Source organism: Chrysemys picta, chromosome 2, assembly GCF_011386835.1.
Source record: "Chrysemys picta bellii isolate R12L10 chromosome 2, ASM1138683v2, whole genome shotgun sequence".
Lineage (NCBI taxonomy): Eukaryota > Metazoa > Chordata > Testudines > Emydidae > Chrysemys > Chrysemys picta.
In genome coordinates this window covers 1,212,897-1,232,229 of record NC_088792.1, presented here as the reverse complement: position 1 = coordinate 1,232,229, position 19,333 = coordinate 1,212,897, and the positions used below count along the sequence as shown (strand labels likewise).

At 64.4% G+C, this 19,333-nt stretch overlaps 3 protein-coding genes across 7 annotated transcripts in view; all 3 read right to left on the bottom strand.

Moving 5' to 3' along the window:
- LOC112061046 (gastrula zinc finger protein XlCGF57.1-like) overlaps positions 1–19,333 on the bottom strand; it is a 104,987-nt gene that overhangs the window by 23,378 nt on the left and 62,276 nt on the right. The window lies entirely within an intron of this gene.
- On the bottom strand, positions 1,478–13,420 carry LOC135981880 (gastrula zinc finger protein XlCGF52.1-like). Of its 5 annotated transcripts, none has more exons than XM_065586635.1 (4): positions 13,282–13,420; positions 8,272–8,398; positions 7,583–7,696; positions 1,478–6,848 (listed from the first exon to the last, which is right to left on the bottom strand). In XM_065586635.1, exons 1-4 carry the CDS (start codon positions 13,297–13,299, stop codon positions 5,851–5,853), a joined length of 1,257 nt encoding a protein of 418 aa, XP_065442707.1. In that variant the 5' UTR covers positions 13,300–13,420; the 3' UTR covers positions 1,478–5,850. The 5 variants fall into 5 exon arrangements, with proteins under 5 accessions (XP_065442707.1, XP_065442704.1, XP_065442706.1 ...); XM_065586632.1 differs by lacking the exon at positions 13,282–13,420 and adding an exon at positions 11,483–11,590; XM_065586634.1 differs by lacking the exon at positions 13,282–13,420 and adding an exon at positions 10,747–11,116 and having other exon boundaries at positions 8,272–8,429.
- LOC101934970 (zinc finger protein 773-like) lies at positions 11,854–18,380 on the bottom strand. The gene is made up of 6 exons (XM_065582370.1): positions 18,126–18,380; positions 17,204–17,330; positions 15,991–16,124; positions 15,491–15,617; positions 15,125–15,223; positions 11,854–14,509 (listed from the first exon to the last, which is right to left on the bottom strand). The coding sequence occupies exons 1-6, from the start codon at positions 18,378–18,380 to the stop codon at positions 13,386–13,388; spliced, it is 1,866 nt and encodes a 621-aa protein (XP_065438442.1). The 3' UTR covers positions 11,854–13,385.

Genomic DNA, 19,333 nt, shown 5'->3' with positions numbered 1-19,333 from the left:
CCCACGATCAGTCACAATGGTCCCTTCAGGAATCAGACACAAGCTTCCTGTCCCTGCCTCGCAGGGCGTCTGCGGCCTTCCCCTTCCTGCTGATCTGCTCTGGGCTCAGCCGGCTGCCCCCTGCTCCTTCCCCGTCCTGCAATCTAGGATCCACCTAACCCGCACAGCCACAAACACACGGCAGACGTCTGAGCCGTGTGCTAAGGGCGGCGTGTTCAGCCTTCGCCTCTGAAATTCCCTGCGTGAGTCCGTCGGGCCCGTCTCACCGTTGCGTTGATACCAGGGGGGGGTTGGCACTGACTATTAGCACTTGTGTCCTGGCCGGGGTGGAGATCCGGTTTTCCGGCTCTTACTCCAAGTCTCTGCGCAGAGCCCTGCGGTGTGCAGAGACGAACTCGCTCCAACGCCCACCGATCGGCGCTACGTGGCATTGGGGAGAGAGAGTCCCCAGGGGACCCAGCTGAGCCAGGCGTCCTAAGCCTCTTTCTCCTTCTTTGTAACCTGCTGGGTCCTCAGGAAGGGCAGCGTTAGACAGGCGCCTCCAGCCGGGCGCCGGCTCCACTTCCCAGGGAATCTGAGCAGCCCCGAGGTTCCTCTGGCCCAAGGGGGCCCGTCCTGCCAGGAACGCCAGGGCTGGGGAGAAGCCGGCTCCGCGGCAGGACCCCGGAGGGAATCCAGCCACGCCAGGAGGTGGCAGGGCAGCTGGGCTCCCAGCAGCAAGACGCCGTCAGCCCCGCACCGGTCCAGGCTCCTCAGGGAGCCAGAGAGGAGTCGGCCCAGCAGCAGGTGTCAGTAGGTGACCAGACGTCCTGTGTATAAAGGGACAGTCCCGTATTTCAGCCGCCTGCTGGGGCCCTGACTTTCTTAAAAACGGGCAAATTGTCCCGTGTTTTCTGTCTCCCCCCCTCGGTGCTGGCAGGTCCCTGCTCGCCAGCTGCCCGCCCACCAGCAGTGAGTGGGGGGGTCCAGTGGCTGACGATGGGGGTGGGTGTGCAAGGCTGGTGGGTGTGCAAGGCGGGACGAAGCTGCAGCAAGAGGGGCCGGCCGCTCTCCCTGCCGGTCCGTCAGCCCCTGCTGTGGGCCGGCTCTCGGCCAGCAGGGCCCCGCCCGCCGGCCCGTTTCCGACCAGGGCTGGCTGCGAGCTGCGGTGGCTGGCGAGCGCTGGCAGGCGCCAGGCAGAGGCCCGCCATGTGTCGCCTCTGCTGCCGAGCCGTCGGCCCTTTATGTGCTCCCCTCTCGCTGCCCTCGCCCTGCTTCGCCCCTTCACCCCCCAGCCCTGCTGCTCCTCCATACCCCCGGCAGGACGCGTCCTGCTCCCAGCGCGTGCAGAGATCCAGCCCCTGGTCAGAGCGCTCAGCTCACCCACAGCCTGGCCGGCAGGTTCCTTCCTCCCCCCACCTCTGGCTGGGCCAGCGCCTGGGAAAGCCCAAGTCCCTCCGGCCCAGGGCGCTGCCCAGGAGGGGCTGAGCCCTGCATGTGCCAAAGCCCTGCACAGCGCTGGCACGGGGCAGCCTCCCCACCCCTCAGCTAAGCTCGGGGGGGGGGGGGGGGCAGCGATTTCCAGCCTGTTCACGCCCTGAACTTGCTGGCTCCCCAGCAGCCCCCTGGGGAGGGGCTTAGCCCCCTCTTCACCCCCTAGGCCCCCACCCTGGGTCCTGGCCCCGGGAGCACGGGGCTGCTCCGTCCCCTAGGCACCCTCCCCTGCTGAGCCACCCCTCCGGCCTGTTCGCTGACACCCCTGCAGTCAGGGGCCCTGGTGCACAATGCATCCCTAGGGCTTAACCCCTTCCTGCCCATGCTGTAGCCAGGGGACAGGAGGCGCTGGGTGACGTCCATGGCCAGCAGCAGCCAGGGGGTTTAGCTGCCTTTCCACACGGTGTGGGCAGGAAGGGCCAAGCTGCTTCCAGCCACAGGGGAGCAGGGGCAGAAGAGATGAGCTCTGCAAAGCCACAGGCTCCCTTCCCTTCCCTCTTGCCCAGGGCCGGAGGGCTGCTGCTGGCCACATTCTGGTGTGAACCGTGGCAGAAGTCGGGGCGGGGGGCGCACAAGTGTGTGTGTGTGAGCTCATCCTTCCCCCCCACACACACGTTGCCTTGGGAAGATATGGAGCCAGGACCCAGGAGAGGCGGGCAGGCATGGAGGGCAGAGAGCACCAGGCAGGGATGGTTGGATTGGTCAGTCACACATCTCCCCCTCCTGCCCCACGTGAGAGGTGTATCATAGAATCATAGACTATCAGGGTTGGAAGGGACCTCAGGAGGCATCTAGTCCAACCCCCTCCTCAAAGCAGGACCAACCCCGAACTAAATCATCCCAGCCAGGGCTTTGTCAAGCCGGGCCTTAAAAACCTCTAAGGATGGAGATTCCATCACCTCCCTAGGGAACCCATTCCAGTGCTTCACCACCCTCCTAGTGAAAAAGTGTTTCCTAATATCCAACCTAGACCTCCCCCACTGCAACTTGACACCATTGCTCCTTGTTCTGTCATCTGCCACCACTGAGAACAGTCTAGATCCATCCTCTTTGGAACCCCCCTTCAGGTAGTTGAAGGCTGCTATCAAGTATGCGAGTGTGTGCGTCACCTCTCCCTGTGTGTGTGGGTGGGGGTGTGGGAGGGGGTGTCGGGGGTGGCCCCCCTCCTGTGTGAACCCTGAAACCTTCAAGAGAAGAAGGTAAATAAAAAGACTCCAACTCCACAGTATTTCTTTTTAACGGGCTCAGACAGCTTGATGTTAATGTGAATAACAGACGTGTTGGAGCATGAGCTGTCGTGGGTGAATACCCACTTCGTCAGACACATGTAAAGGAAATGTCCATTATGCTCCAATACATCTGTTAGTCTCTAAGGTGCCACAGGACTCTCTGTTGTTTTTTACAGATCCCGACTAGCACAGCTCCCCTCTGATACTTAATGTGAATGTTTGTCCTGCACAGTCTGATCGGTCGCCATTGAACTCGCTTGAATACGAGTCATTTCCCCGGGTGTCCGGTATTCAGCAGAGGGAAGCGTGGCCACCCTGGTCCCAGGCAGGACTCGGGGGCTCCCGGAAGGAGTTCTAGCACCGGAGAGGGTTGCAGTTAAGCTGCGGAGCAGAGGGGCCAGTTCCCAATGAATGAAACCTCCCCGGGAAGAAGAGGCCGAGTGTGTCCAAGGGCAGGTGGAAGGAAACTGCCGAGTGAGTCTCACAGGAGAAGTTCCTCACTGATGGTTTGACTTGAGCTCTAGAAACCCAGAACCGATGATTCAACTGCACAGAGGGAGTTCGGCCTTGAACTCAAGGAGCCAATATCACTGACTCCGACTCACGACATGTTTATTCATTACCCTGAGGTTACCCAGTAACAGGAAATAGCTACCGCGGCGACGCCCCACCTGACACCAGCCCGGCGGCTCAGCTCTGCCCAGGACACGTGGCCAGAGCCCCTGGAGTTGTTATAACGCAGTATCTGGATTACTGCAGGGCCCACAGCCTGCAAGGCGTCACCTGCATGGCCAGGGAGACGCAGGCCCAGCTCCAAGGAGCTGACAGCTCGGAGCCTCACGTAAACATACAAAGGGTGGGGAACTGAATAAATACACATGGACTACACCCAACTGCCCCCGCCCCCTCACCGCTGTTAGCTGGCCAAGGTCCTGGAGGCATGACCCCGCCTGGAGGAGAGACATGTGGGGGGGCGGGGGAGGGATGGCCTCAGAGATCAGTCCAGGGAGGGGGTTGCAATCGTGTAGGAGGTCAAGGAGAGAACGGCTGAGAAGCAGACAAGTAGGCAGTCAAAGCTGGCATCATCGGTGGGGCAGAAGGGGTAGGGGATGGCATCAAAACGGCCAGGCCGGGTCAGACCAAAGGTCCATCTAGCCCAGGATCCTGTCTTCCGACAGTGGCCAGTGCCAGGTGCTCCAGAGGGAATGAACCAGACAGGGCAGTGTAGTGAGTGATCCATCCCTTGGCGTCCACTCCCAGCTGCTGGCAGTCGGAGATTTAGGGACACTCAGATCATGGTGTGGTGTCCCTGACCATCTCGGCTGATAGCCACTGATCCTCCAGGAACTGGTCTAGTTCTTTTCTGAACCGTTATAGTTTTGGCCTTCACAACATCCCCTGGCAAGGAGTTCCACAGGTTGACTGTGCGTTGTGGGGAGTACCTCCTTAGCTTGACATGATAGGAGACCAGAGTGGGGAAGCCGGCAGGAACGGTTTGCAGATAGCGTTCTGTGGAGAGCCCCAAGCAAGCAATAACTCCATCTATGGCAGGACCTGCAAATCCCCAGGTAATGGTCTGTTTGCAGCCAGATTTACACGAGGTGCCCAAGACGTTCTGTCTCTTGAAACAAACAGGAATTTGTGTCCCCAGCACCATGGAGGTGGCCTGCCAGGAATGGGTTCCACGCAGAACAGGAAGTGTCCTAGCAATTTCAACCCGACTTGCAGCGCTGGCCCCCATCGGGGGGGGAATTCTGGAAGGCAGATGGCCACTTCTGCTCCACAGGGCCTCAGGAAACCTCTGCACGTTCGGGGTGTGTGGAGCCAGGACACACAACGCTGTGCAGTTTCTCCCTGAAGGAGGGTGGCCACTATGAACATAGGTCACCTCGCTCCACTACTGCAGCCTGGCCTGGAGGGGTGTATCTGCCCCGAACTCTGCACAGAGTTCACGGTCTTCCCCACCCCCAGATCCTGTGGGGAACCCTCCCCCCCACACCCCTCTGCTGCGACAGGGGGCAGCCCTGAACTGCTCTGGAACTACAGAGCATTTCCAATCCCTGCACAGTTATAACGTGAGCGGACCCGGGTACAGGGCTGTGGTGAAACCACCAGGGCGGGCGCCCCGCCCAGTGCAGCAAGCGTGCTGTGACGTGCCCCACAGGACCGGTTCTATGGGGAGAACCAGTCACACCGGGAACAGCAGCTAACGGAACCTCACGCGCAACCGTGGGAATAGGGGTGAACTTCTACAGCCCGGGCTATGCCGGGGCAAACCAGATAATCCATCCATTTATCTGGCTACCGTCACCATGGTATCTGGGCGCCCCATTACTGTATTTATCCCCATCCCACCCCCCATGGGCAGGGCAGGCTGGTATCCCCATTGTACAGCTGGGGCAGCGAGGCCCTGAGAGGCTAAGGGACATGCCCAAGGTCACCCAGAAATCTGTAGCAGAGCAGGGACATGAACCCAAGGCTTTGGCTAGTGCCCTGACCTCTCTCAGAAACTGCCCAATGATCTTTCGGAGGGGGCTGCAGGAACCCCAGGTGAGATTCTCTGCCCTGGGTGAAGCAGGAGGCCAGACCGGATGGTCAGAACAATCTCTTCTGACTTTCGCTGCTACGACTCTCTAAGCCCATCACCGCCTCCGGTGGGCTGGGTAACTGGGGGGGGGCTCAGGACGCCCACTGGCGCGCCATGGGACTGCCATTTGAGGAGGGGGATGTAGCTCTCAGGGCGGCCAGGCCCAGGGCGAGTCTGGTGCCTTACAACGAGGACGCACTGCAATATACTGCCGAGCAGTGAAATTCACCCCGGGAGAGGGCTGGCTGGCAAGGCCTCGGCACCGCTTGAGTCCTGCATGCGCGCCAGCCCTCAGCCCTGGGGTGAATTTCACCCCCATCCTTAGCAACGGCAGAACCCCCCCAGAGTGACCCACCCAGGGCTCTGCAAGACAGCAGAGCTTCCCCTCAAAGGCTGGGGTCTTGCTCCATGGCCCACGGGACCCCCAGGCTGAGACAACGCCTAGGCCTCGCCCCAGCCCTCTGCCCAGGGGCGAGTTTCGCCCCCGGGCCTTAGCAACGGCAGAGCCCGCGCAGCCTGCCAGGCCCGGCCGCAGCCTGCAGGAGACAGAGCGGCCGGGGGCTACTGCTCGTCCCCGTGGGCCCTCTGATGGAGGAGCAGCTTGGTCTTGAAGCTGAAGCTCCTCCCGCACTGGGTGCAGGCGTAGGGCTTGAAGCGCCGGTGCAGCTTCCGGTGGGCCATGAGGTTGGCCTTGTTGCAGAAGGTGCGGTCGCACTCGGGGCAGGCGTAGGGCCGCTCCCCGGTGTGCACCCGCTGGTGCATGAGGAGGTTCCCGTTGCGGCTGAAGCTGCGGCCGCAGTCGGCGCACTTGTGGGAGCGCTCCTGCGGGTGGCTGCGCTGGTGGATCATCAGGCTCTCCTTCCAGCTGAAGCTGCGGTCGCAGCGGGCGCAGACGAAGGGCCTCTCCTCGCGGTGCGCCGCCTCGTGCTGGGCCAGGCTGGCCGGGTCGCCGAAGCTCTGCCCGCACTCGGGGCACCGGTGGGGCATGTCCCCGACGTGCTCCTTCCTGTGGGCCAACAGGTTCCTCTTGTGGCGGAAGCTCTCCCCGCACAGGCTGCAGGCGTGCCCGCCCTCGCCCGCGTGCCCCGCCCGGTGCCGCAGCAGGTCGCCCTTGAGGCAGAAGCTTTTCCCGCACTCGGTGCAGGCGTGCCGGCTCTTCCCCCGCCGCTTCTTGTGGGTCAAGAGGTTGCGGCGGTGACGGAAGCTCTTCCCGCAGGCCCGGCACTCGTGGGGCCCGGCGCCCGGGTGCAGGCGCTGGTGGGCGCTCAGTGAGGCCTCGTCATCAAAGCTCTTCCCGCACTCGCAGCAGATGAGGGGGCCCTCGCTCCCCGGGTGGATCATGGCCAGTGTGCCGCCCAGGAACGCACCGTCCCTCCCCTCCCACTCCGGGGATTGCTGGGGGGCGTCTCCCGCCAGGTCCCTCTGCTTCACCTCGCACCACAGGGCAGGATATTCCAGCACAAACCCCTCGGCTCCCCCGGCCAGCGACGTGTGTGGCACCCACTGGTCGTTGTAGCCCTCCACAGACAGCTCCTCCTTGACACGCCTTCCCCAGCCAGCTGTTGGACAGACCAAGCCAAACAGTTACACCCTGGGAAGGGGCTGGGGGAGGCCGGACGCTCCGCTGGTGCCAACGAGCGTTAACATCACACGCCTTTGCCGATTCCCACCGGCCCTGGGTTCACACAGCACCCAGAGCCACTCCTCTGCCCCCGCGCCGCACTGTGGAGTAAGTTTACGGGGGGGGCTGGGCTTTAGAGACAGGGCAGTGTCTCTGCCGGTGCCCGCTCTGCGGCAAACGCGGGGCAGAGATTCAGGGCACAGGCTCAGGTGTGTGTGGTCACGGCACGCTCCCCCTCGGGGATACGACCTGGACTGGCACACAGGGCGTGGGTAACGAATGGTAGATCAGTGAGCTCCCTGACCGTGTGCCCGAGCTCCCTGCAGGAATGGCCTTGCCACAGATCTCATTGCAGAGCAAGGAGCCCAGGGTGATCGGGGGCCACCCTCGCTGCCCTGCTCTGCCCCCGCAGCACAGAGCAGGCAGACAGCCGCCGTGATCGGCAGAGAGCTGGGACAGGCACTCCTACCCCCAGCCCCCTTTTAGCCCTAGCAGAGGGGCCTGGCCCAGGCCCCTGCTGCATGAACGTCTCTCGGGGATACTGATCGGCCAGCGCAGGCCTGAGTCCCCCTCTGCTCATCTGCCCCCCGGGACAGGGACCGAACGTTGCACAACGTTTCTGCTCTTTTGTCTCTGAGCAGTTTGCAGGGAGGGGGAATCGGTGCCGCTCACCTGTGCTGGGGGCGTCCAGGATTCCTCTGTCCCTCTCGCCCTGGGGAGCGGTGGCGTGTGGCTCTTCCCCTCGCTCCATTTTACAGATCATTTCCGGTTTGGGGCCTGCAGAACCTGGGCATGGGGAGAGACCCACAGTCTGGGTTTCCTGTGTCCGCCGCCGGAAGAGGCGATTTGCAACGCGTCGGATGTGAGTGGGAGATGCTGTCACGGGGGCTCTTCATCCGACTGCAAACCCCTTGGGGCAGGGACACACGGGGGGCTACTGACTGGGATGTGCCCAGCTCCCGCAGTGCTGTGTCCACACGTAACAGCAGTGTGTGAACCGGAGCCGCCCTGCGAGGTGCAGCCCACGGGACCTGGAGCGGGTTTGAATTCCTCACTCCCGCTGGGAGAGGCAGCTGCCGAGGGATGGGAGGTACCTGCAGCCCCTGGGCCCGGTGGAGGGGACAGAGCGGTTCAGCCCCTTTCCCAGGCACGTCTGAAGGGACATGTGGGTGCCCTGCAGGATTTCAACATTCCCTTGAAAAGGGCTGGCGTGGGGCTGGGCCGTACCTGGACCATGCACAGAGCTCACTCGCTGCCCGAGAGGCGCGGTCTGAGACTGGCTAGATCCCTCGGGGTGGATTTCATCCCACTCTGGCACCGGACAGGGCCTTTCACAGACTCTAACAGGGCCTGATCCTCACCCAGCGAGGCGATGAGCTCGTAATTCTCCATCATCACGTCCCGGTACAGCTCCCGCTGCCATTCGGCTAACGCCGCCCACTCCTCTGGGGAGAAATAGACCGCCACGTCCTCGAACGACACCAGGGCCTGAAACACAAGAAGAGTCCCCATTCGGGACCTACGGATTCAGTGGCATCTTTATCCACCATCCTCAATGGGGGCAGGCGGGAGGGGAGTCTGTGGGCACCGTACATGGTCACGTCCTCCAAGCTGCCCCACTCACCCCCCAGCCTAGGGCCCCACGGCCGGTTGAGTCACCTCCCTTTACCTTCCCCGAGACAGGTTCTATCTCTGATCTTCTGCGAACCAGCCCCATGTGGCTTCAAGCCTGGGGGTGTCCTGAGCTTGTCCTATGAGGGGTGTGGCAACTGCTCAGGAAGGCTGGCCTGGTGGGCACGGGGTGGGCTGGCACTCAGGTGACCTGGGGCGGTGCCTGGTTCTGCCACAGACTCCTCGTGTGACCCTGGGTACGTCACTTAGTATCTCCAGTGGCCAAATGGGAGGTTAACTCTTACCTCCTCCCTACCTTTGTCTGGGTTATTTAGATTTGCCTATAAGCACCTGGGGGCAGGGGCGGTCTCTGACTCTGGGTATATCCAGAGCCCACCATAATGGGACCCTGATCTAGGGCCATTAGAGCGTCACCGTAATACTACCAATTACCACGTTCAGCCCTGGTCTGTGCCTGGCTGAGAGTAGCCCCTGATCAACCCAGCCGGCACGCAGACCCGCCCGGCCGGTACGCAGACCCGCCCGGCCGGTACGCAGACCCGCCCGGCCGGTACGCAGACCCGCCCGGCCGGCCGGCACGCAGACCCGCCCGGCCGGCCGGCACGCAGACCCGCCCGGCCGGCACGCAGACCCGCCCGGCCGGTACGCAGACCCGCCCGGCCGGCACGCAGACCCGCCCGGCCGGCACGCAGACCCGCCCGGCCGGTGTCTAGATGAGAACATGCAGCTGCAGGGGAGGGAGAGATCCCAGGGGAGAGAGTTCGCAGCAGGCTCACTTGGGCTAAACTTAAAGGTGCAAATCTGCAAAGCGGAAAAAATTGGATTTTTGCCCTTTCTCGTGATGCATAAGGGCAGAGAGACTAGAACAGAACAGGAAGGGGGCAGGGGTCTGCTTGTTTTTTTACCTTACAGCTACGTCAGGAATATCAAGTCTCCTCTTCCCTGATCTTTGGGCGGACTGAGAAACGTGGCATGAGCTTCTCAGCCTCTCCTGGAAGGGCAGGTGGCACTGAGCCAAACTTTAGCTCAGAGAGCTTTTCTCGCAAGTCTTCCTTGGGCATTGGAGTTAAACAGGTGCCGGCACCACAAAAACAGACTCCACCGTGTTTTAAATAGCCACTGCCCCCTTCTTAGCCGGGCTTCGCTCACAGGGCACCTCTAACGCCCGATCTAGCAGGTCGGTCCGGTTTATTACCCTACGCTCACCCCAAGGCTCAGCGCTCCCCACTCGGGCAGTCAGTCTGGGCGCTCTCCGGTCAGCCAGAGACCCCCAGGGAGACCAGCCCCTCGTTCCAACAGAAAAACAAGCAGAACGATAACGTACAAATCTCCTTTGTGCATCATAAAGACGCAGAGGCCACAACAAACCGGTTTTAAAACATTCGCAGGTCCCCGGGAAGAAGCAGAGCCCCCAGAACTCAGGAGGTTTCGAACTCGGCCAGTGGGATCACTTCGTTATTCGTTACGACTCGTTTAGCACAATGCCCCATCAGCCCCCAGGTCCAAGGAGTTCTGGGAGCAGGGCTGGATGTCAGAGAGCTCCCCGACCCTGGAGACGGGGGGACTCCGGCACCTGGGCACCCACAGGCCTGGTCTACCCTTAAAAGGCAGGTTGACATGGCTACCTCGGTCAGGGTGTGAAAAAGTCACCCCCGCGCCCCAGCTGTGCCCAGCATCCCGCCCCCGGGGGACGGAAGACTGTCCAGCGCCGGGGCTGGGCACGGTCCTGCCCTGATGGTCCGGCCCCTTCTGCGGCTGCAGCCCAGGCACTGGGGCTACGCTGGCAGAGCGCCGGGACCGCGTCTGCAGCACCGTTTCCTGCCCCTCCAGCAGCTCCCGGGCCTGGCCCAGCCTGCGTGGGGCTGGCAGCGGGCGGGAGGGGTGATTTCCGGGAGACCCGCTGAGCCCACCCGGCAGAGAGCAGGGCTGCCCGGCTCCCAGGGACCGGCCCCTGCCCCTGGCACTGGAAAAGGATGCTGAGGGCAGCCCCATGCACAGGGCAGGAGCCTGGCCCTGCCCCCGGGGGCACCGGCTGCGCCGGGATGTTTCTAGGGGATGCACCGAGCTCAGACTAGATGATCTAACGGCCCCTGGCCCTGGCCCTGGCCCCGGCCCCGGCAGCCGGGCGGGGAGGGGAAGGTGCCAGGGCAGCTCCCCGCCTGCAGGCGCCCCCAGCCGAGCCGAGCCGAGCCGCCCGCCCCTACCTGCGCAGCGCTCCCAGCGGCCATGCCCCCTGCGCGGCCCGGGACTCGGCGCTGCTCGGCTCCCGCGGAGCCTCCCGGCGCCGCTGCGCTTCCTCCGCCGGGCTGGGCCGGGGCCGGGGCCGGAAGGAGGCGGGCGGGGACGGGGGAGGAGCCGCTCACACAGCCCGGCCCAGCGCCGGGGAGGAGCAGCCCGGGGCTCGCTACCCACGAGCCGGTTCCCTCCACCCGGCCCCAGCGGGGCTCGGATCTGCCCCGGCCCGGCCCAAGGTCCCCAAACTCGGCCCTGGCCGGGGACCTCGGGCACCGAACCTGCGGCGGGGGCGCAGACCCCGGGGTCCCTCCCTTAGCCGGTCCGGTCCCACGGGGCTCCCCGGAACGGACCCCGGCTCCCCCTCCCTTAGCTGACCCAGTCCCACAGGGCTTCCCAGGGCCCCCCTCCCTTAACCAGCCTGGCCCCGCAGGGCTCCTGGGGGGAGCTCCCCTTCGGACCTCGGCTCCCCTTCCCTTAGCCGAGCTGGCCCCGCAGGGCCCCCTCCCTTAGCCAGCTTGGCCCGACACTGACGGGGCTCCCCAGGGCCCCCTCCCTTAGCTGACCCATTCCCGCAGGGCTCCCCGGGGACAGACCCGCCCCTACACCCTGGCACCACTGGCCCTGCAGGCCTCACGGGGACAGACCCCGGCTCTCTCTCGCCCAGCCCTGCCCGTGTAACGGGGCTGGGGAATAAAGGCAACGCACCTCTGCATTGCCAGCTTCACTTCCTTGGAAGGCCGAGTCACCGATTCCCTGCTCAGCGCGGGCAGAAAGCCGCTTTGGGTGGTTCTGTACCATTACCCCAGGACAGCGGAGGGGTGCAGAGCTCCCCGACGGGTGGGTCACGCACCGGCTGCATGCAGAGGCCTGGGTAGGGCTCAGGAGGGGAAGGGTGGAGCTGGGTAGGGCACGGCCCTACAGAAATACAGCACAAACAAGGGAGAAAATCTGATCGACCCTTGGCCCCCGGCACGTGCAGGGGAGGTGAAGAACCCAGAAAAGCCGGTGCTGCACCAGGTTCTCCTCCGCCCCCGGGGACTCCGCGATTTCACAGACATGCTGCACCGGAGCCCAGCGAGCGAGAACTGGACGGGTTTATTGGACACTGGGTCTGACAGCGGGAGAGTGTATTTATGTACCGCGCCGAGTTTCAGTGCATACGCTGCTTCGTCAGCCAGCCCTTCCCTTCCTGCGTGAAGGTGGCACATTTCTCACCTGAGCTGGTGAGTTACAGTCTTAGTAAAGAAAATGTTCTTCAAGCAGGACCCCATTGGTGCTGCTAACTCGCCTCGCCCGTCCCTCCTCGCCCACTCGAACTGCAGCATCATTGGCACCGCCAAAGCCGCCCGGGGGGACACGGCTCGACCCTGCGAAACGCGGCGTTCCCAGATTGCAGAGGGGACCCAGCACTGGCTCAGGCTCTGGCCAGGCTGAGAGCTGCTGCTAAAGCCAGCTTCAAACTGAAGTGGGGGACGAGGGCGATTTCGGTCGCTAGTAGCAGAAACTCTCCGGGCAGCGAAGCTCCGGGACAGGCCCCAAGGGAGGTCATGGAGGCCCCGGCCCTGGAGGTTTTCAAGAACCCGCTGGATGAACACCTGTCAGGGCTGGGCTGGGCTTTCGTGGTCCTGCCTCAGCCGGGCTCTGGACTTGGTCACCTCCCGAGGCCCTGTCCAGCCCTGCGCGTCTATGGCTCTTACAAGGCAAGAGGGTCGTCAGAAGGGCGTGACCGGAGGCTGGACGGGCAAGGCTGGTACTGCGGCTAGGACACGCTGGCGGGCAGCTGGGATTCACAAGCACCCACCGGCGAGTCGGTCCTGGCTGGTTAACGAGACCAGAGAACGGAGACTGGTCAATGGTGCCCCTAGCCAGGCTTTCGCCAGGTCGGCTACAGGCCCTTTACCAGCGAGCCGGGCTGCCCAGAGCAGACCCTGTACTGCGACTCTGGACAGACCCTGGGGTTTTCTCGGGCGAACCCAGCCTGCTGTCGCCTGCACTCCCCTGAAACCCCAGCCTAGAGCCAGCAGTCGTGGGCTGGAGTACAGCAAGCTGCCATCTGCACCTCCTCAGCAATGCTGCCTTCTCTCCCCGACGTGGGCCTTGCTGCAGCGAGATCTGCCCCTCGGGACCCCTTGGCCTGCGTGCTACCTGGGGCTCCGCCGGAAGATTTCTCCTAGGCCCCGCTCTTCTCTGCTAGGTACTGGCTATCGGGGCATGTCCAGCAGCCTCGCCTGCCAGGGTCGGCGACATGAGAGCTCAGAGAGCAGCACTGGGAACGTGCCGCAGGACTTCATGGCTAGGAGTCAGCGGCCTAAACAATGGGACCAGTGCACCCAGGGGGCAGCTGTCACCCTCCATCCGGCAGCAGCAGCTGGAACTAGCTGGATGGGAACCAATAAACAGCCAAAGGAAAAATCCTGGGGGAGGAGCTTGCACCCAGGGGCTCCAGAGCGCTCCCCCCACCAGGGTCGTGCTCCCCGCACCAGGGTGTAGCCCCGCTGGCGTACCTGCATTGCCAGGGTCATCTATCCTGCCACGTGCTGGGAGACAGGGCTGGGCGTCCTCCCCTGCTCCCGCGCTGCCCGAGCCGCCCCAGCCCCGCAGCCAGCTTTCATTTGTACTTGGTGAGGGCACCCAGGGGCTTGCGGGCGTGCGTGCGGGAGATCAGCATCTCGTGGATCTGGAGGAACTCGCTGAAGGTCTCCCCGTTGCCGTAGCCGGTCGGCAGCCCGCCGCCCGCGTGGGCCCTCTGGTGCCGCAGCAGGTCTCCGCGGTCGCCGAACCGCTGGCCGCACTGGTGGCAGGCGGAGGGCTGCTCCCCAGCGTGGCTGCGCAGGTGGGTGGTCAGGTTCGTCTTCCAGTTGAAGCTCTTGCCGCAGTGGGCGCAGGGGAAGGGCCGGGCCCCGGAGTGGGTGCGGCGGTGCAGGAGCAGCGAGCCCTCATGCAGGAAGCTCTTGCCACACTCGGGACAAGTGTGGGGCTCTTTGTGCACGTGGGTCTCCTGGTGGCGCACGAGGTTCTCCTTGCGCGTGAAGCTCCGCCCGCACTGGCGGCAGGCGAAGGGCTTCTCCCCAGTGTGCACGCGCTGGTGCGACAGGAAGGTCTGCTTGGTGCGGAAGCGCCGCCCGCACTCCGCGCAGCCGTGCGGCTTCTCCCCGCTGTGTAGCTTCAGGTGCCGCAGGAGGTTGCCCTTGTTGCTGAAGGCTTTGCCACACTGGCTGCAGGGAAAGGCGCCCACCCCAGCGTGCTGCCGCCGGTGCTTGGCCAGGGAGGCCTGGCTGCCAAAGCCCTGCCCACACTCCCCACACTTGTAGGGCCCCCCGCCCCCAGGGGCAGCGTGCTCCTCTGTTGGCTTCCCGCCCTGCCCAATGCTCCCCCCACACGGCCCCTCTGCAATGGGGGTTACAGGCACGGCTCCCGTCCCCATGCTGCCCCCCAGGTTCTCAGGCGCTGGGCAGGGTCTCTCTGGGGCCCCGTTGCTCTGGAGCTCAGCGCTGGCTGGGGAGTCCCTGACCCGCCTCTCGCCCCACAGGGGTTCATCGTGTCCGTTCCACACAGGCCTCCCCTGGCCCGGGCGCCCTTTGCGCCGACTCTGATTGGCGCTGGCTCCGGTCCTGGCCGAGCCCAGGGAAACTCTCGCTGCGTCTCTCCCAGTTAGCATCTCGCTCGCGTCCAGTCCTGCCGGCTCTTCCTCGTGACGCGTCCCCTCCTCATCAGCCCCCCGGGTCCCACCACCTGCCGGGAGAGGAGCGTCCAGGCGTTATTCCGTGTGCTGGGGAGTCGGGGGGTCCTGGGGACACAGCTACGGGCCCCGGGGACTCTCTGTGGGGCAAACTCAGGTGGAAACTCCCCCGGGACCAGTCCCTGTTTACAGCTCTGCCAGCTCAGAGCCTGCCCCCGGGTCCTCCCTGCATGTGACGTCCCTGCCCTCAGGCGCGTCTCACCCACACCCGCTCTCTACCAAGAGCAGGTCCTGTTGGGTCGCTGCTAGCCAGACTAGCTCCAGCCTCTGCCCGCCTTGCCGTGACGCTCTCACAGCGTGACACTGTCAGAAGGGAGAGGGAAACTCCTCCCGATTCTGTCTGCACATCCCACAGGACCGGTCCCCCCTGCTGGTCCTGGCGGGAGGGGGCGGAGGGACCCCGTGGGCTCTGCTCCGGCAATGACAAACGCACCGACTGACCCGCCGCTTGGAGCTCAGGCCCATGCCCTCCTCAGCACCAGGCACCGCACTCGCAGGTCCGGAAACGTTCCTGAACTGGGCACCACTGTGGCCAGCACAACAAAGTGCCGTGTGTCAGGAGCTGGCATAGGGACCCCGACTCCAGGAGCTTTGCTGGCCCCACTCACCCACGCCGTGGGGACCAGGAACACGTGTCTCTCCGGGGTCGTACGGCTCTTCCCCACGCTCCAGCCTAGAGACAATCTCCGGTTTCTCCACGGTGTCTCCTGTTCGATGGAAGACAAATGGATGGCCTGTCAAAAGCCTGTCAAATGGCTTAGCTAGCCAGTGCCCCGACGGGAGTCGAACGCGCACGCTGGCTGGCTTCTGTCGGGGCTGGTGTGTTTATGACACACCTGCCTTAGGAAGCCACCGAGTCTCACTGCGAAATGAAGACTAATCGGGGCACGTTCTGCCCACGTTCCAGGAGAGCACGCTACGAAGCCAGCCCTGGGTAGCAGACAGCGCCACTGCCCCAATAAAGGGCTCTTTACCCACAGAGGTGACCAGCTCGTAATTCTCCTTCATCACGTCCTGATACAGCTCCCGCTGCCAGTCCTTCAGTTCCTTCCACTCCTCGGTGGTGAGATAGACCGCCACCTCCTCAAAGGTCACCGGCACCTGCAACAGAACAGCCCTGCTGAGCCACGCCCCAGGGACCCTCTGCCCTCACCCCCCGTGGCACGGCAGTCGGCCGCCTGGACGGGAAAGGCCCTGAGCCGTCTTACGTGCTTATGAACCAGCAATTAACGATGCTCCTAAAGCAGAAATCAGGGAAGCCCCTCAGAGCCAGGAAGCCCCAGGCACTGACAGGGGCATTAGGCTGCCGGCTGGTGTTAAAAAAAGGTTTTCTGCTACCCAGAGGCCTAAAACCTAGCTGGCACTGTGCTGGTGCCCCACCCCTTGGCCAGCCCGGGGCCTTTCCCTTGGTCCCCTCTTGCCCAGAGCCTCTGAGTGTCCAGCACTTCGCTCTCCTTACCGGAGCGGGTCTCACCTCGTTTGGGGTGTCGTTCCCCTGTGCTGGAAGCATCAGGACTTTCGCTCTCGAGTACTGATGGTCCCAGACATACGGCGCCTTCTCTCGCTTTGCTTTTCTAGCCGATGCCTTGGGCTTGGGGCCCACGGAGCCTGTTCATGGGCAAGAGAACACGTGCTGTGTCCTGCAGTTGCCAGGGCCTTGCCAACACGCACTGCGCCAGCCATTGTCTGCAACGGGAATTTCTCTTGCGAGCTGCCCCCAGCTGGTAGTTCCCGTGATAGGATACTGGCTGCCTTTCAGACAGCTGGGTCCCAGGCCATCTAGCGCCCACAGCCAGCACCCAGCCCCTTGGATTGCACTTGGGAGTGAACAGGCAGCTGGTGCAGGGCCCAGGGTACGTGCCCACGGCTGCTGCTAAGACATCCTTCACCAGCTCAAGGCCCTGGGAACTGCGTGAAGGCAGCTTGGCAGTAACCCAGCGGAGAGGTCACAGGGACCTGGATCACTGAACAGTTCTCACAAGCTAATCCCGAGAGTCCAGGAGCTGGGTCCAACGGGACAGCACGCCGTGCCCCAGCACCTCCAGGCTTGGCAGTTCATAGCCCTGGCACCTTTGGGCTCCCGGGCAGCAGCCGCCTCTCTCCGAACGCCCAGCTCTGAAGGCAGCGCCCCTGCCAGCGGCCGCGCAGAAGGGTGGCAATATCGCACACCATACCACCTTCCCTTCTGCGCTGCTGCTGGTGACAGCGCTGCGTTCAGAGCTGGGCATTTGGCCAGCAGCCACCCCCAGTCGCCCGGCCGCTCTCCGGCTGCCCAGCCAGTGCTTAATTTGTGCTGGGGCTCAGCTCCAACCTGTCTTTCATTACTCATTAAGCACCGACAGCCAGGCTATGCACTCTAATGGCAGAGGGTGGGGGGACATGTCCTCCATTAGGAGGCACCCCCTGGCTATCGGCATACCCCTGCTGGGATGGCACCAACAAATAGGGGGCTGAAAGTGATGGATGAACTGCCCAGGCACACCAGCGCACTGGGCCCGGAACACGTCCCGCCACGGAGTACAGCACTGCAGCGCCCTCGTCAGGTGGGACGTCTCCGATGTTCAGCCACCCGCCAGGCTTTCTACACATACGTCAGTGCCAGAGTCCCATGGGAATGTGAGATCCCCCTGAAGCCAGCCTTGGCGTGTCCAAGACGCTGCTGCTCCTGCTAATAAAGGGATCCTCACCCAAAGATGCCACCAGCTCGTAATTCTCCATCATCACGGCCCGGTACAGCTCCCTCTGCCATTCCGCTAACGCCGCCCACTCCGCCGGGGAGAAATAGACCGCCACGTCCTCGAACGTCACTGGGGCCTGAAATGCAACCGTGGCCCACTCAGCACCGTCGGCTCCAGTCCAGCCAGGCAGAGGCAGGGGTTAGACACACACAGGCTCCCCAGACGGTTCTCTAACCTCTCACGACTTACAGCTTGTGCTAGAAGAACCATTATCCCAGCCTGGTGCTTGAGTCAGGCCAAGCTCCCAGGGACGTCAGTGCTGCGGGGGGGGGGGGGAGGGAGGGAGGAGGGCGCATTATATTAGCCTCTTTCACACAAGGCTAGTCCGGCTAACGAGCCCCTAGTCCTGGCTCCGTGCCCCAATGGATGGAATTCCCAGGGGCTGGGGCCGACCCGGGAGTGGGGGACAGGACTGTGGGTCCCCTGGATTCACACTGATGCACGAGGAGCACCTCAGGGCTCCTTCCAGACAAAACACGTGTTACTGCTGTTGCAGACACGCCCCCCCCCAGGGGCGCAGGTGTGTATCTCCGGAGATCCTGCTCATCTGTTAGCGGGTCTGGCTCCCCTCCCTCTGTGTGTCTGGCCATGCAGGATCCCAGCTGCAGCCCAGCAGTTCTGGGGCTGCCCTGAGTTGTGCAGTGGGGTCCCACCCCCTGGCACCAGCCTCTGCGTTTTGCCCTGTGGTTGCCAGAAGGCCCCTGGCGGTGAGACTTTCTCAGGCGGCTCCTCGCTCCCCTCCCAGGGAGACCCCGTCAGGCTGGGCTGGCAGGGGAGACCCTCACCCTACAGACAAAGGTGGGACCCGATAGTCACACCTGCTGCGGCTCCCACAGCCCCAGCGCTTCCAGGCTACCCTACAATAACAAACCTGCCAGCTGCTCCCGGGCAGGACAAGCAAGGCAGCCAGGTCAGGCCCGGGGCCCGATTCTCGCCCGGCCTCGGCGTGACCGCCCGGGGCTGGAGACTGACACACCGAGGCAGGGCGAGAGGTGCCGGGGCCGCCAGCCACGGGCAGGGCTGGGGGCCGAGCGCGCACAGAGCGCCGGGCTCCCCCGCTCCCCGCAGCCCGGGCTCGGCTCCCTCCAGCCCCACGCCCCCGGCCCAGCCCTACCTGCGCCGGCATGGCCCGCCCGCCGCCTCCGGCCGCTCCGCTGCGCTCCCAGCCGCGACGCGCCCCCAATGGCTGCGCAGGACCAGCGCGGCGCGCCCTGGGCGCACGGGAGGGCGCAGGGGCCGGGCCGGGGGAGGCGGCGGGCCGGGGGCCGGTCCCCGCTCCGGGCGGGGCGGGAAGCGGTCGGCCCGGCGGACGGGCTGGGCCCCTGGGAGCCAGCGCGCGGCGGGACCGGCCCGGGGGCGCTCCGGAGCCGAGAGCTGGAGCGGGGCTCGCCGCTGGGGCTTTGTTCCGGCTCGGTGGGAAGGGCAGAACTACAACTCCCAGCATCCCCCCGTGCCAGGGGAGACCCCGGCTAGCGCCCCTAACGCCCCCCCCGGCCGCCTGGCTCCAGCTGGAGTCTCGCCTCCGGGAGCCCCGGGGAAAGGGACCGTCTCCGGGGGGTGTGCAGCGCCTGGCGCAGGGGGACGGGGCCGGGACTGGGCTCCTGGCGCTAGGGGAATACAGAGAAATCATCCCCCGCCCCTCCGGATTCCAGCCACCCCCAGCCTAGGTTGCTAACTTTCTAGTCCCACAAAACCGAACAGCCTAGCCCCGCCCCCTCCCTGAGGTCCCGCCCCCTCCCCGAGGCCCCAGGCTGGGGGGTGGGGCCGAGGGATTTGGAGTGCGGGAGGGGCTGCGGGGTGAGGCAGGGGGTCGGGGTGTGGGAGGGGGCTCTGGGCTGGGGCAGAGGTTGATGCAGGCTGCAGGGGGGTGAGGGCTCCAGGCTGGGGCCAGGGATGAGGGGTTCAGGGTGTGGGAGGGGGCTGTGGGCTGGAGCAGGGGTTGAGGTGAAGGGGGTGAGGGCACAGGCTCTGGGGTGGGGCCAGGGGTGAGGGGTTTGGGGTGCAGGAGGGTAGTCTGGATTTGGGGGGGGCTCAGGGCTGGGCAGGGGCGCAGGCTCAGCTTGGGTGGCTCCCGCGTAG